General features: G+C 40.6%; 1 protein-coding gene across 1 annotated transcript in view; it reads left to right on the top strand.

Moving 5' to 3' along the window:
- The window catches only part of RTEL1 (regulator of telomere elongation helicase 1), a gene marked incomplete in the record, with an annotated part of 4,697,248 nt that overhangs the window by 665,365 nt on the left and 4,016,019 nt on the right, over nt 1–15,864 (top strand). Inside the window, 1 exon segment of the mRNA XM_044056976.1 lies at nt 502–580. Coding sequence (XP_043912911.1) covers nt 502–580 — 79 coding nt within the window.

Raw genomic sequence — 15,864 nt, 5'->3', positions numbered from 1 at the left:
ACCCTCCCTCCAGCCCCCTGACTTCTTTTAGCTATACCTCTATTCTTGTTTACTATGCTTAAGGCTTTTTGGTGTATTTGCTTTTTTTGTTGGCGGTGTAACCTTGTTATGTGTGTGTGTGTGTGTGTGTGTGTGTGTATATATATATATATATATATATATATATATATATATATATATAAAATTGCTTCCCATTATGGGGGCACCTGACATCTGGGGCAAGAAAAACTGATGTAATCGTGTCTGCTGCATGCTTTATACCCCTGACTACCGGACGTCATGGAAGATGAGACAGCAACCGACACAAGACCCAAGACTTTGATAATCAGGCCGACTGTGGGCTACTGCAAGCAGATAACCCAAATATGATGACTGAAACAGTGAGTACACTGTAACATCTACATTTATGGTAAGTATACACAACTGTACTTTCTGATTACTTTATTTCTAAAAGTAAATGTCACATTTTCTTTTTCTTTCATGTTGTGGTTTCTTTGGAAGAAATTCTTTTAGACTTGGAATGTGCAATTGACACTGTTGAGGTGCCATCAAATGGTTACGGAACTACAAAACCAGGAAGGTGAGTAGATAGAGATGTTTTCTCATAATAAACAGAAATAATTTTAGCCAGTCATTAGCGCTGTATCAGTGTAATTAACATTTGACACTTCTTTGTTAGTTCAACTTAACAATCCTCTTAAGCTCCTGGAACATTCAGTCTTTAGTGACCACTTCAGTGGACATAAAAATGACAGGCTCTGTTTTTCCTATCTTGCTGCCACTGTAAGAAATTACATTCTTCATTTATTTACTATAGTGATAGCAGTACAAGCTGTGCAGAAGTTTGTTTATATTTTTCTAATGTGTCCCATGTAAGTTTTAAACAGAACCATCATTCAGATTTTTTTTTGTTTTGTTGTTTTCCTTAACTGTTTGTCTGATTTTTCTCCATCACCACTTTTTGTTGTCTGTATTACTGTGGAAGCATTATTTTGCAGGCAGACAGAAATGCTCATCCGCTGCCAAAGCCCAGACAGTAATGTTGCAGACTGTGATACTTTCTGTAAGAATGACAGTTAAGGATGATACTAAAAGGAAGGAAAGTCCTTGACCAGTTGCTTCAGTGTTCCTTGGTGTGCGGTAGGACGTCCATTTACAGGGCCAGTGACTAACATTTGATGACTATCCTAATTCTCAGAGTGACAGCTGGGAAAGAAGGGGATGCATTCCTGGAGTCGGAGGCAGGGCTAAACCTTGTACTGATTGCTGCTAGATGTACAGACGCTAGCTATTCTTGAGAGCTTTACAAATTTGCAGATGAGAAAATGTTTTGGCATACCTTGCTGCACACAGGCAAAAAGCCTGAAATTAGTTCACGGCACAAGTCAGTGACTAAATGTCCAGGCATGGGATTTCTGAAGGCACGAGCCTCTTCAAAACAGGTGGCAGCTTTCCTGTGTAGAGTATGAATAATTGCCAGATAACAGCATAGTGATTAAAGCTAGGCAGTAATAAGGAAAATCTGTCATGTCCATGACTTTTCTTGTTTGTTTTCTTTGACTGTTGAATCTTAACATAAGATGCAAATTTCTTATCCTCTATCAGTGCTCCATAGATGTGTTAGGAGAGTTTTTTTTTGCCTCTTTTCCTTGACTGTCATTTGCTATTTTTTGTACTCTGAGGAATAGACCGCAAGTCTGTTTGATCAGTTAGTTTTATATGCATTTTTGCATTTCTAATGCTTCTTGCTTGTAAATCATCTTAACCAGTTTGTTTACCCAGTTTTCAGATAAATCCGATATGGACTAGAGTCATGGCTAGAAATTTGAGGAAGACGTTTAACAAAGAACTTTATTAAGTATGCTTTGCTTTGTTTTCCCTTCCATTGATGTATTTATTTCAATCTTCCATTAAAAAGTAACATTCAAAATTGATTTTTATTAAATGATTCTTTGCAGGAAAAAATCTTCTTCCCCTTTATGTTCATTAAAGCTGCAGGAAAATATCACTGGGCCATTGTGCATTTTAAATTGTGGTGCACTCGTGTAACCTTCAGATCATAATTAGTGATCAGTATGTCTGCACGTCTATGACCAGATTCTGTTCTGTTGCTTCTTGATCAGTAAATGCATCAGTGAATCGTATTTTAGGCCAGAAGGACTTTTTATGCTGGTTCAATCAATGCACACACTTTGCTGTCTTCTACTATTTTGGTGTACAAATCTTGATGTTTATATCCATGGGCACCATACTTCTGTGTAGTTATTGCTAACCTCCCTTTGCCTGGGACAGTGGATGTGTTAATTCCCAGAATCTCCATTTCTTTAACTTGTAGTCTTAAGAAAAATGTACACTGACTTCCCTTAAATAAATATATTAAACTATGCACTACTATATTTATTGAATTAAACTGCTAAGCAGCTGGGGAGGCAACACATACTATTTACTTCCTCACAGTTTGACTTCATTTCTTACTTTATTTTGTAACATCACTGAACTGTTTGCCAATATTTCTTTAAAAGATGTTTAGATAGTACCATGTGATTTCACTCAGAACACACTGTTCAGACCTGGTATGATTAATTACATGCACCTTATTGTTGCTTATGTTCAACTGAAAGTAGGTGCTAATAAGGACAATTGCTTTCAAAATTCAAGGGGGGAAAAACTACAGGTTTGACTTAATTTTCATTCGTTCCTGAACGATTGGGTTCAGATCTGACCCTTGGATCCAACTCGGCCACTTTCTTTATATTTTAGGATCCGACTCTCAAGCTCCCCCCTTACCCATAATTCCCAACTACTGTGTTACCTCAGATCTCGTTTGCTGCTGTTCAAGATTGGATGGGATTGTGATTTCTAGATCTCTTAGTGAGTTTAGTAATTGCACAAACTTATATTTTTTCCTCCTCATTATTTATTATGTCTCCCTTACCTTTCCTTTTTCTAAACATTTCTCTTACCAAGATTAAAGGTTTTTTTTTTTTTTTTTTTGCAATCTTTCTCCCTCTCTTACCTCATTTTGAAGTAATCCTTTGTCACCATTGTTGGTATTAAAAGTTTTCACTCTCTAAAAAAAAAAAAAAAAAAATGTGAGTTTCGTTGCCGATTGAGTATTATGGCTGATAAGCCCACTGGGATCAAAAAGTACACTTCCTGTGGGTATAAGATCCCCAACTCTGATGCCAGCAAGGAGTGTGTTAAACACCACCTACTCCATTTATGCAGCTTTTAATGCTAGGAGAAACAAACTTATTCCAAAAGGCCTGCTTCCGGCTACTGCTGGTATTTCATCAGGGGCTTAAGATCCCTCTGATAAAGGAGAACCAAAAGTGCTTCCCTGCACTCCATCATTCAGCACCTTCATCTGAATGTCCTAAGAAGGATATCAGAGTTCAGCTGCAAAGTCTTTGGATCTGATGCCCACTGTTCCCAAGTCTCCTTGACTCCTTACTCCAAGTTTTTCCCTAGAGCTGGTATCCCCGAGGTTGAGATCTTTAATTCAGGAGACACCTAAAAGTCTTCCAGGCCACCATGCACTTCTTCCATCATTAGGTCCTCCTAAAGTCTTTACAATTTGGAGGTAGATAGAATGATGAGAAAATTCCTCAGAACACAGATCCAGATGGGGGTCTTGTAAGCTCTGTATCCTATTGAATCCGTGAGCCTTAAACCTTATTTCCAACCTGTTGCTCCTTCTCTGATCTACCCTTTCTGAGCCATCCCTGAGAGTCGAACTGTCTAATCTGAAGATTCTTCTATTTTTCACTCCAATGACTTTTGTAATCTAATCAGCTTCTACCACTTGGAGTATGATGGCTCTCGAAGCCAGAGTCTCAACATCAGATCCGAGAAGTTGACTTTGACTACATAGTTTTTGGAGCCATCACCTCCTCTCAGGACTTCGTTGCCGGACAGCTCAGCTCTAGCTCCTTCCTCTTAGCAGTGAGTTGAGGGCCTTGGATAGTCTGCCCTGAGAGTTTTAGTTTTGGTTGGATTGTCCTTTGCTTCTCCTGGTCATTCTGCATTCAGATTCATTTCCTGTTCCCTCTTTGGATCCTGTGTCTAAGTCCATTCATCCTGCGGCTCAGGAACAGCCAAGCTTCCAAGCCGTTCCCACCAGGAAACTCTCCTCGCATCTTCCCACACCTCTCCAGTGCACCACACTGAAGCTATTCCTCGGAAAAGGTTGTGCAAAAAGAAGTATTTGGAGTCCCCACAGGAATCCTTCATGAAAGACACCGATTTTAATGGAGAAGAGTCCCCTAGATCTCTACCTGAGGCTGTCTCGTTTAGAGACATCTAAGAGAGCCTTCACCAGAAAGGTGGTTGGTCTTCCCAAAACCCTTTCAAGAAGGAATCTGTGTTCTTGGAAGCCTTTGGGTCTGGTCCATCTGTGTCTTGGGTTGCCCCACCTGCAGATGAGCTTATAGACCTAGTCTCCCACAGGGCATGGAAGGAACAAAACTCCATGGGACTGATCCCCAAATGATCAGACAAGATTTTGATGCTTCCTCCAAAAGACAGCACTGGACTAAGGGAGTCCCTGTAAATATGGTTGTTGCAGCAGCCACTAAAAAGGAGCTGGTTGAGCAGAGTCCCACTGTCTTTCCCCCTGGTATTGGACAGGTTTGGGAAGTTAGTGTATGCATCAGCAACATTTGCCATATGGTTGCTGAATTATCTTGCACATTTTACTAGGTTACAGAGGGACTTGGTTAAAGAATGCTCTAGATCCATGTCTGCAGAGGAACAAAAGTCCTTTTCCTCACAACTGGCCACTTTGCAATCTAGTACTAATGCACCCATGAAGTTAATCTCACATGCAGCTGAAGGTACTTCACGGGTGGCCATTTAGGCATAGCTGTTAAGAGACACACCTGGATACGGCTGTGCAATTTTGCAGAGCCCTTCTATGCAACATTCATCAGTGCTCCTTTTGATGATCTTCCTTGTTTGGCCCAACAGTTAAAAAGAGACTGTCCCACAGTGAAAAGGATGGAAAGACCTCGTCTGCCATGGGAATCTGGTTTTCTACCCCACAGAGACCCTTTTCCTAGGAGTCAATGTGGTGATAAGTTGTTGCTCAGGAAATCTCAAGGACCTTTCCAAGAGTCGCATGTTGATTTTTCCCACAGAGGCAGAGGGTGGGAATAGTTATATAAGATGATGCCCACACGGCACAGGGTCATGAGATTCCTCCTTGGACAGATCCTTTCAGCATTACTGAAAGGTTGCCCAACTGTCCCTCTCTGGAGGCAGTCTATGGCACTTGTCCTTGCACCTAAAATGCTAGATAGCCATCACAGAAGATTCATGGGTGCAAAGGATCACATTTAGAGGATAATTCATTCCCTTTTTACATCCTCACCAAAAGAAAATGTTTCCCCAGTGTTCCACCCAATTAGAGGGAGTTAGCAGCTTTAGAGATTCAAAAGCTACTGAACAAGAGAGTTCTCCAAGAGGACACCCCAGACCAGAGAGAATCTGGAATTTACTCAAGGTCCTTTTTAGTGCCAAAGGATAACAGGTGACCTGAGACCCATTTTGGATCTCCATTATCTGAACTAGTTTGTAAGAAATTCCGAACTCCTGATGGCCCTGATTCAGTCCATTCTGCAGAAGGACGACTGGATGTGCTCTGTAGATTTTTCAAGATGCATACTATCCATCAAAATGAACAGGCACTCAAAGATACCTATGCTTCCAGCTGGGAGGTAGTCATTATCCATGCAGAGCCCTGCCTTTCGGTCTCACCACAGCTCCCAGGTGTTCAACAAATGCATGGCAGTGGTAACAGCTCCTCCAAGACTGCTTGGATTCAGAGTGTTTCCTTACTTGGACAACTGGATCTTTACTGCACTGACCAGACATCTGGAAACAGCCAGGGATTACTTATTCCAATTATTCTAGTCTCTGGGAATTAAGATCAGTCTGGCCAAGTCCATCTTTAAACCAGTTCAAGTCCTGGAGTGCATATACAATAAAATAAAAAAAAACTGTGCCTCTTCCTACTTCATTTTGCTGCTTGTGCTTAGTTCAACTACATTTAATTTGCCCCATTTATTACTGCTCGTCTGTAACCTTATTAAATTTATGACAGTATTCTATTGAATTGCTGCTTTATTTGAGCTGTTTTTTTTTTTTTTTTACTGTTGTGATTGTGAGCTACTGTTTTAAAACAGTTTGCTGACTAACTTTATTTCATTGCTATCTACTGCAGTTCATTACTGTTTAACTGCATTTTGCTGTATTTCATTACTGTTTAACTGTATTTTCATACTGTGTGTTCTGTTTGTAACTGGTTAATCTGTTTGTGAGTTTTTTTTTTTACTGCGTTCTTAACCTTAAATTGAGTAGCATAGTCTAGGTACAAGTTTGCTGCATCCAGAACTTCAGCTGTAAGGTGTTTTTAAACCCTTTTTGAGGTATTCCAGCTACAAATTTTCCTTTAGTAGCACTTGTGTGATCACCTAGTAGTACTACTCTTAAACCTCCCAACCTTTACCTCTCAGCTGTCTCTAGCTCTCTCCCTTAAGTTTCTGAAAAATATGGGTGGACAATTTCGTACATTTTCTCCTGTCAGTCTGATTGATATGGGCATCCTGAGACAGTGTAGTAATTGTCTCATGTACACGGACAACCCTCTACTACTATCACCTAGGAACACAATTTGAGAAAGATGCAATTACATCAAGCACTTAGAGTCCTTGCTCTCTCCCCGCAAGCCAGTATATCTGGCACTGAGGAGGTTGTCAACACAAACACCACACCTCAAACACCACCGACACCTACAGAGCACACCCCCACATATGCGGAGGTCCTCAAAAAATAATACCCAAACAAAAGAGACCTCCGAGGCAAAAACACATGTGAACTCCACTTCCCACCCCACAACACACTTCCCACCCCACAACACACAGTCCATGCACCTGTCTCACACAGCCGCTAACACCTAAACATAAACCCAACATATTGGTCATAAGAGACTCCATTGTGAAACACACAGATGTGCCCGTCACCAGGCTGGTTAAGGAGAAAGTTATGGTTAGTTGTTTGTTGAGTGTCAGAATCTGCCATGTCACCCATGCACTCAAGTCTTTCAACAACTACTGTTATGACTCTGTCATAGTCCATGTTGGCATTAATGACTTGAGACGTACCTTCCTGGATTATATGAAGAGAGACATGATCGAGCTTGCTGAATGTGTCTCAGGCAGGTTTGTTCCTGGCCTTAAGCAGCATTCTACCATCACCCAGAATGATTCCTCAATACAAACAGAAAATGATTGACTTTAGCAATTGGCTTAGTTTCTGGTGCCCTTCCAAGGGGATCCAGTACCTGACAGCCTGGGACGACATGATTGACAAACCACGATGCTGTGCTAGAGATGGCCTGCATCTGTCTCCCTTGGGCTTCAGGCTCCTGGCAAAGGCTCTTGCCTCTCCCATAATGCCTTTTTTAGGCAATGTCAGGAGGTTAAAAGTACCAACATGAAAATTTAATCAAAACATAAATTGAAGATCATGCTGCTAAATGCCAGGAGTCTAAACATAAAATGGCATTCATTGCAAGCATTCTTAACCGTGGAAGATGCTGACATTTGTGCAGTTACAGAAACCTGGTTCAGAGCTGTGGAGACCACCCCCAGCCATACCAGGTTACTCATCCTATCATACATTCAGACCCCAAACCGTGGACAGCAAAGCAAAAGGAGGTGGAGCTGCAATATATATGAAAGATGTACACACCTCCAGGCTAGTCAAACAGTTTGACACACAAGAAACACTCCAGGTGCAGTTAATTGACAAGACCCGTATTCAAATCATAGCTAACTGTAGGCCTCCATCTTTGACTCAAGATGCCCACACCACCTATTTGGACCTCTTAGAATCTGTCAAATTTCAACCCTTTACCCTGATCCTGGGTAACTTTAACTATCCAACTATAGATTGGAGGAAGTACTCAAGCCAAAACACAAATGCCTAGAGATTCCTTGATTTCAACAGTGCGGATGCCTTTCACCAGTTGGTCACACCCCCACAAGAGGTGAAAATATCTTGGGCTTAGTATTAACTAGCAAGAGTAACCACTGCAGCATCCGTACAGTGTCATCATCCCTGGTAAGGCACTAAAACATGAACAGCAACTGTAGAACAATAAAAGGACTGGCAGGATGAAGAAAAACGCTGCTCGTACGGGTGTAACACTTTATTTCAAAATCCACAAACAACAATCAAGTTTAGCGCTTTCAACTGAACTATATCAGTCTTCTTCAGAACAATAAGTGTGTCAGCACCATAAATATTTATAGTATCAGATGATTTGTAGTTTGAAAAATGCGCCAAAAACATTTAAAGCCACAGAACCATTTGAATGAATGCATATATTTGATGTGAGATTACGTATTCTCTTGTATAGATGTTATGATATAAAATATTTAAAACCATGTGCAGATGCAATTATAAACCTATATGCTGAAATATCTACAATAAATATATTAAAAAATACAATATAAAATTCAGTAAATAAATATTAAATAAGAATATAAATATATTATACATTGATGTGAATATGTTAAATGTTGATGTAAATAAATAATGAATATATGGTCACCCAAGTGGAAAACACATGATAAATATACACAAATACTTTAGGTATACAGTGTCGTACGTATAAAAAGATAAACATTGCAAGGGTGTGACTAGGATATATCATAGATGTTGATGTAAATCTAAATTAACCCGACATAAGAAATGGTTTAATACTAATAAAATCATTGAGACCAGGATGCTGGGTGGCATCTGTTCTAATTTGCCACACACTTTCCTTTAATGCTAACTGCACTTTCCAGTTACCTGCATATGTGTTATAATTAATCTGATCTATAATGCTAAATAAGAAGCTATGCTGAACTCCTTTGTCTAAAATATGTCTATATAGGGCATTGGTTTTATCTTCCTTACTTATTTTATAATAATGCTCGTAGATCCGTTTTTTTAAAAGCCCTTTCTGTTTTCCCTATATAGAATGCGGTACACGCAGTGCAGTTAGCTATATACACAACCTGTTTACTATTGCAATTGCCACCTAAACACTTAATATCTGTATGATTAATATCATGTAAAATAATTCTGTCTATTTCGTTGATATATCGGCATTGTCGACAAGATCCACACTTACTACTACCTTTGTTATTTTTCACTGAACATCCACATTGTCCATCCGTATATTCTAACATTCTCTTTAAATTAGGTGCCACCTTGTAAACAATAGTGGGGTTGTCACCTAATAATAATTCTAAATTGTTAGATGTAATAACATCCCAGTGTCTGTGTAGTATTTCTTTAATACAATCTACATAAGGCGTATAAGTTAATACACATACTCTATTAAAAGTGTTTTCTATTTTGTTAGAAGTACTACTATCAAAATAGCTTAAACCTAACAAAGGCTTGTATTTATATCCCCACTGTGAGGAGACATAAAAAGTAATATCATCTAACATATTAATTGGATAGCCTCTATTCCTAAACATGTTTCATCATCCCTGGTAAGATCTGACTACAACCTGGTCACTTTCGAAGTCACCCCCCCCCCCCCAGCTAGTTTCAAACAAAAAATCTTCTCCAAAGCTGATTATAACCTCCTGAGAGAGGGTATAAACAACTTCACAGCCCCCTCCCCCTCCATAGGAACTGGCACATATGTCTAAACCTACACCAGAGTGCTATATGAACATTTGTAGACCTGCATGAAGTCAGGAATATCCAACAGGATAACATCATCCTTCTCAAGGAAGAGTAAACCTGGTGGACATTTGCAATAAATAAACTCAATAATAAAAGGAAAAATTGCTGTCCAGGACCAAGGAGCAGGTGCCTAATTGGAAGCAGTCTCTCCTTAGCTTGAACAAACAAGAGCACTAGTGAAATCCTCCAAAGCAAACTTAGAGTCCAAACTGGCCACATCTACTAAAGACAGTCATAAAGCCTTCTTCACATATGTCCGCAGTCTTAAGGGAAGTACCCAGATCTGCTCAGAACTGATGGCCAAGGACACCACATCCACAAATGCTGTAGATGTAGCCAATCTGCTGGCAGACAGGTTCAGTGAAAACAACACCCCTCTGTCCCCATCAGTAAAACAAGACATCCCCAGTACCTGCCCCCCTTCCCTTATCTCTAGGGAGCATGTCACCAGTGCCCTCTCAAAGGCAAAAAATACAGCCTCCGTGGGACCCAATAACATTGCAGGCTGCATCCTACATGAACTCAGGCAGGAACTTGCAGCACCCTATTCAACCAAAGCATGAGTACCAGCTTCGTCCCAGTCGAGTGGAGGACAGCCACTGTCATCCCTTTGCACAATGGTGGAGCATTCACCGATCCGGGGTATTACAGACCCATCAACCTAACTAGCCTGATCTGCAAGGCCATGGAGCTGATTATCATGGACCTGATTAACAAGGACATTGGGAGCCTCCAGACACCTGATCCCACACAGTTTGGTTTTGTCAAGGGGAGGTCCTGTCTTTTAAATTTGGTCTACTACTTTGAGACAGTTACTAAGGCCATGGACGATGGGAAGACTGTGCACACCACCTACCTGGCCTAAGCCTTCGATACTATTTCCCACTCAGGTATAATAGGTAAACTCTCTTAACTAGGCATCAATACATATGTTACCAGATGGGTAGCAAACTGGCTACTGATAGAACCCACCTAGTCAAAATAAGGGAAGCCACCTCAAGCAATAGACCTGTAACAAGCGGTATACCTCTGGGATCAGTCTTGGGGTCTCTGCTGCTGTTTGGGATATACTTTTCTGAGGTGCAGGCCAAAACCACTAGGCTATGGCTGACCAAGTTTGCAGATGACTGAAAGTTGGGTGCCGTTGTCAATTCCCTTAGTAATGTGGACATCCTCTGAGGGTCTCACCCAAACAAATGACTGGTGCCAGAAACATGGCCTCAAACTGAATGCTAAAAAAATGCATCATTATCCCCTTTGGGAACAGGGATGTCCTCACAAATTATCACACTAATAAGAAGGTCCTAAGCATGCAATCAGTCATGATGGATTTGGGCACCCAGGTTGATAGCAAACTGACTTTTGACCACTATATTGCCTCTGTTGTATGGAGAGCTTTCTATATGGCCCACCTCATTAGTAAGGGTATCTCATCCTGGGACGAGGTGGTCATAACATCCCTGTATTCTTCCCTTATAAGACTCATTATTGAGTACAATGCCCCTTTCGGCATGTACCTCACAAAAAGCACATGCAGCAGCTGGAGAGACTAGAGAGGTTCCTTACCAAGAGGAATCCAGGGCCTCAAACATCTACCCTACACAGATAGGCTAAAGGCCCTGTCCCTCTACTCAGTCTCCTGCAGACTCCTCAGAGGTGACCTCTGCCTGGCATACAAAGTAATCTCAGACCCCGCCTTCATGTGATTGCTGCATATTCACAAGTCAAGCTCCACTCAATTAACCCGCACGTGTGACATCAACCTTGTCTATGACATCAGTAGGATGACTTGGCGGGACAGATTTGTGTCCCATAGACTCCCCTTTTGTGGAATAGACTCTGTCTCCACATCAAGCAGAGTACCTCATTAATCTTTAAGTGCAACCTGGATAACCGAATGGGGAACAGAAACTACACCCCTGGAATTCCACCTGTGTCCCTGCTGGACAGTGGCATAGAGTGCAGACATGTTGGAGCATGGGTTAAATTCTTTCTAGGCTTGCAAGGGCCTCAGGACCAATAGCCTAGTAAATTCCTATGATCCTATAGGGGCTCTTCTAGATGGGACAGTTCTCTAGCTCTTCAGCCTCTAAATGGCGTTCTTACTTTGAAGTTGCATGTCATTCAGGTTCTTTCTCATCCTTCTCCCCAAGCAAAAATGGTACTCAAAACCCTAAGGTCGATGCCTGTTGCAATAACTTTGATACCCACTTGCTCATCTTCATATGAGAATTCTTCACTGGACTGTAGCAGTGCAATGATCTTTTCATCAACACCCCTTATGGCACCTGATAAAATTATCTTGGGTTTGCTGAAAATCCCTGCTTTGGTGGATATACTCTGAATAGGTTTCTCTGGGGCATCCATGTGTTCTTCCTCCCCCATATACCATGTTGACCACAAACAAATCTCATTTGGGATGGGAGGGGCATTATTTGGGCAGACCATTTAAGGTACATAGTCCCCAGAAGTGGCTAATTTGCATATAAATGTCCTGAAGATGAGAGTTATGCTTCTAGCATTGCAGGCCCTTCAGAGCTCTCTTACACTAGGAACTATTGCTATTCAAATGGGCAACATGTCAGTAGTCTGGTACATCAACAAACATGGAGGAACCAGATCCTGTCCCCTCTGCTGAGAAGCAATGAGAGATGATTACAGTGGACGATCTCTTCTGACTGTTTTGCTATAGTGGTACACATACCAGTGACATCCAACATCTTGGCAGACAAGCTCAGCAGGACCATCCTGACGTCTCACGAGTGGTCTCTGTCAAGCCATGGCAAATATGATCTTCCACAAATGGGGTCAGCCATGCTGCGATCTGTTTGCGCCTCTTCTCAGTAAATGCAATAGGTTCTTTGCCCTGATTCTTCCTCCAGAACCTTCACTGAAAGATGGTCTGGTCCATGTTTGGCCCTCCGGTCTTCTTTAAGCTTACCCTCCCCTGCCTCTAATACCCAGGTTTCTTCAGAAAGATCTCTGATTGCAGAGCACACTAATCCTCATTGCCTCCCTACTGGCCTCTGCAGGTGTGGTTTCCCTTCCTATGGTCTCCCCCAGTATGTCCTCCTTGGACACTGGACCCCCAGTCTAGACCTTCTGACACATCCATCGGGAATGATTTACTGGATGTCGCAGGCCTCAAGTTGACTGCATCATTTCTCTAGTTCCAGTGATAGCTAGATACTCCAGGCTTTCCTCCCCGGTTCATGAAATTTTTGTCTCGTCCCACAAATCTTCGACTAGGAAGATTTATAATAGTAAATGGAAAAGGTTTTCTTTTTTGGGCTCAACAGAGCAAGTTGGATCCTTTCTCTTCCAGCTATTTTACATTTCTTTGCCTCCATCTTTCATGACAGAGCATGCTTGTCCACCCATTAAAGTTCATTTAGCAGCCATCTCCAGTTATCAATCACATCTGAGGTAATGCTTCTCCTTAGGCTTCATCTAGGTTATGTAAGGCCTTAAAGTCATCTCCTTACTGTGACCTCCATACTGAGACCTCCAATTAGGGACCCTTCTCCACCTTGAGATCCGACTTTCGTGTTGCACACTGGTGCTACCGCCTTTTGAACCTTCAGCTAATGTAGACTTTGTTTCTGTCTTGGAAAACTATATTTCTAGTTGCTATACCGTCTGGTAGGCGAGTTTCTAAACTCCAAGCACTCTGAAACCTACATATTTGATTTTTGACAAAGATATGATGTACTAACCCTTCTTTTCCTGCCAGAAGTTGATTCTGAAATAAGTATCAACCAAGTGATCAGTTTACCATTTTTTTTCCTAAGTTTGACGGTAAAGGAAAATATAACCATCTTTTAGATGTACATAGGCAACTTTGTACTTTCACAGGACAAAGGACTTTAGGAAAACTAATCAATTGTTTGTCTCCTTTTCTATTACTAAGATGGGAAAAACAGACTCAAAAGCTGCTCTAGCCCAATGAATAACAAGTTGTATTTCCTATGTTTACTCTTTGAAAGGTTTAAATCTGCCAAGACAACCAAAAGCTCATTCAGCTTTGTCAATGGTTAACATTAGCTGCATTTTGGTCTAAAGCCTCCATTGATATTTGCTCAGCCGTCACTTGGTCTAATGTTCATACTTTTATTTCTCATTGCAAATTGGATGTCATCTCCAGAAACAGCATTCAGTTCTGCAGTTTTTTGGAACATCCTTTTATGAGGGCCACCCAAGGTTAACATAGCTGGGGACTGTGTCCCATTCGTTGAGGAACGAATGAACATGACATCATCAGATATAAAAGTTATGTACTCACCATAACCTGAAAATGACAACATCAGATATAAAAGTTATGTACTCACCATAACTATGTATCTGTGTTCATTTTAATTCTTCCTCAACTTCCCTCCCACCTTCCCTCCATCCATGTCTATGGGAGAGACCTAACAGAGTTGTTGTTAGGAATTTAGTCCTGTTTGAGCTCCTAATCTTTCGACTGTCACTTTTCTGTCCATAGCTGTGTTGAGGTACCTTGTTGAGATTTTGTGTAATAGCAGCAAACTTGATCTGAGGTAACAGTATTCAAGGGCATAATGGGTAAGGGAGGAGCTTGAGAGTCGGAGCATAGAATTTAAAGAAAGTGGCCACATCGGATCCAAACCCATTTGTGAAGGAAGAATGAAAATGGACAACAGAGATGCATAGTTATGGTGAGTACATAACTTTTATTTTTTCAGGTTTTCAATAATTTCTTTTTATTTTTAAGTCTTCTTGGTGAAAAATGCTTGTGTGGCTTACACTAATAACTTAAATCTACATATCCCCTTCTGCAAAGCAGGATATCCACCTCTTTAAAAATGTAAATTTTCTTTAGTACTATGTATAAGGTAGTCAGTTCACATTCTCCCAGCAGCCCAAGATGACAACTTTAACATACTTCTTCTCAGCCTTTCTTGTCTTATTGTAGTAAAAAGTCTGGACACATTACATCTAGGAAAAGGTTCTTTCTTTCTTTAATATGATTAATATGCATAGCATTCACTTTGAAAACATCCCAGCTTCGTATTTGAAATACCTCTGACTGCATACTATACAGAACTTAGTTGCAAAGTAGCATACAGTTTACATCAGAAAGCTCTTATATAAATATTTATAAGAACAAGAACTGCTTGACTTATATTTAATTCTTCAGTCTATTCTTTGTTAAAAATTTTAATGGCTTAAAGTGGAGTTTGTGTTTTGCAATTCTACCACTACTTTAACAGTCAACAAACTTCCAGTCTTTTTCTTCAACTTCTTGAAGAATATTTCATAGTTCCGCACTTTTTGTAATATACAATTAATGAGGATAAATCAAAAGACTATAGCTGTTAACTATACCCATATTTATGGGACCATGATAAAATGAAGTATTTAGGAGTATGGGTTAAAAAGGTTTCAGTTAAGAATATGTGGGAAGAGACTAAAAAGATTAAAGTGAGAAATTGGAAGCTCTTGCCTATGGATATAGATAGCAAGATACAAAAAGTAAAAATGTTTAGTCCTTTCAGTTTTATACACAAGTCAGGCACGTTTTTATAAACCAGAGGAGAAGTGGTTAGTAATTAGTCAAAGTATTTTAATGTGGGGGGGGGGGGGGCAAGAGTCAATTGGGATAAGTTGATCTTTCCAGTAGAACAAGGAAGTTTAATATTACCTGATTTAAAGGCTATTTTAGAGCTATACAGGAAAGACTTTTTTACATGTCACTAGCAAAAAGAAATAATTAAAACTGGAAAGGAATGATGAAGCAGGAGATAATTCAAGAAGTAAGGAAAGAGTAGGATTTTGGGCACAGATCCTTAAGGAGAATAAGTCTTACATAATATTATGCTCAAAGTTGCAGAAAGTATAGTAAGACACAGAACTGAGAATGAAGAGTTCTGCTTGTAGGGATGACTGCAGTTAGAGGTACAGAGCACAGGCAAGAGGAGGCTGGAATGTAGTGGAGGAATCTGGCAAAGGAAGTAAGGTGTCAGGGCGGGGGGACAATGAGAGAGAGAGAGAAAGGTAATAGAATGGGAAGAGGCCAATAAAACATTTGGACTGCAGGCTAGAAATTGCTTTCCCTTTCAGGGGTTATCATAGTCTAGGCAAAGAGACTGG

Source organism: Protopterus annectens, chromosome 14.part0, assembly GCF_019279795.1.
Source record: "Protopterus annectens isolate FY-2018-M chromosome 14.part0, PAN1.0, whole genome shotgun sequence".
NCBI lineage: Eukaryota > Metazoa > Chordata > Ceratodontiformes > Protopteridae > Protopterus > Protopterus annectens.
Note: the sequence above shows the minus strand (reverse complement) of the source record. Positions and strands in the feature narration are given on the sequence as shown.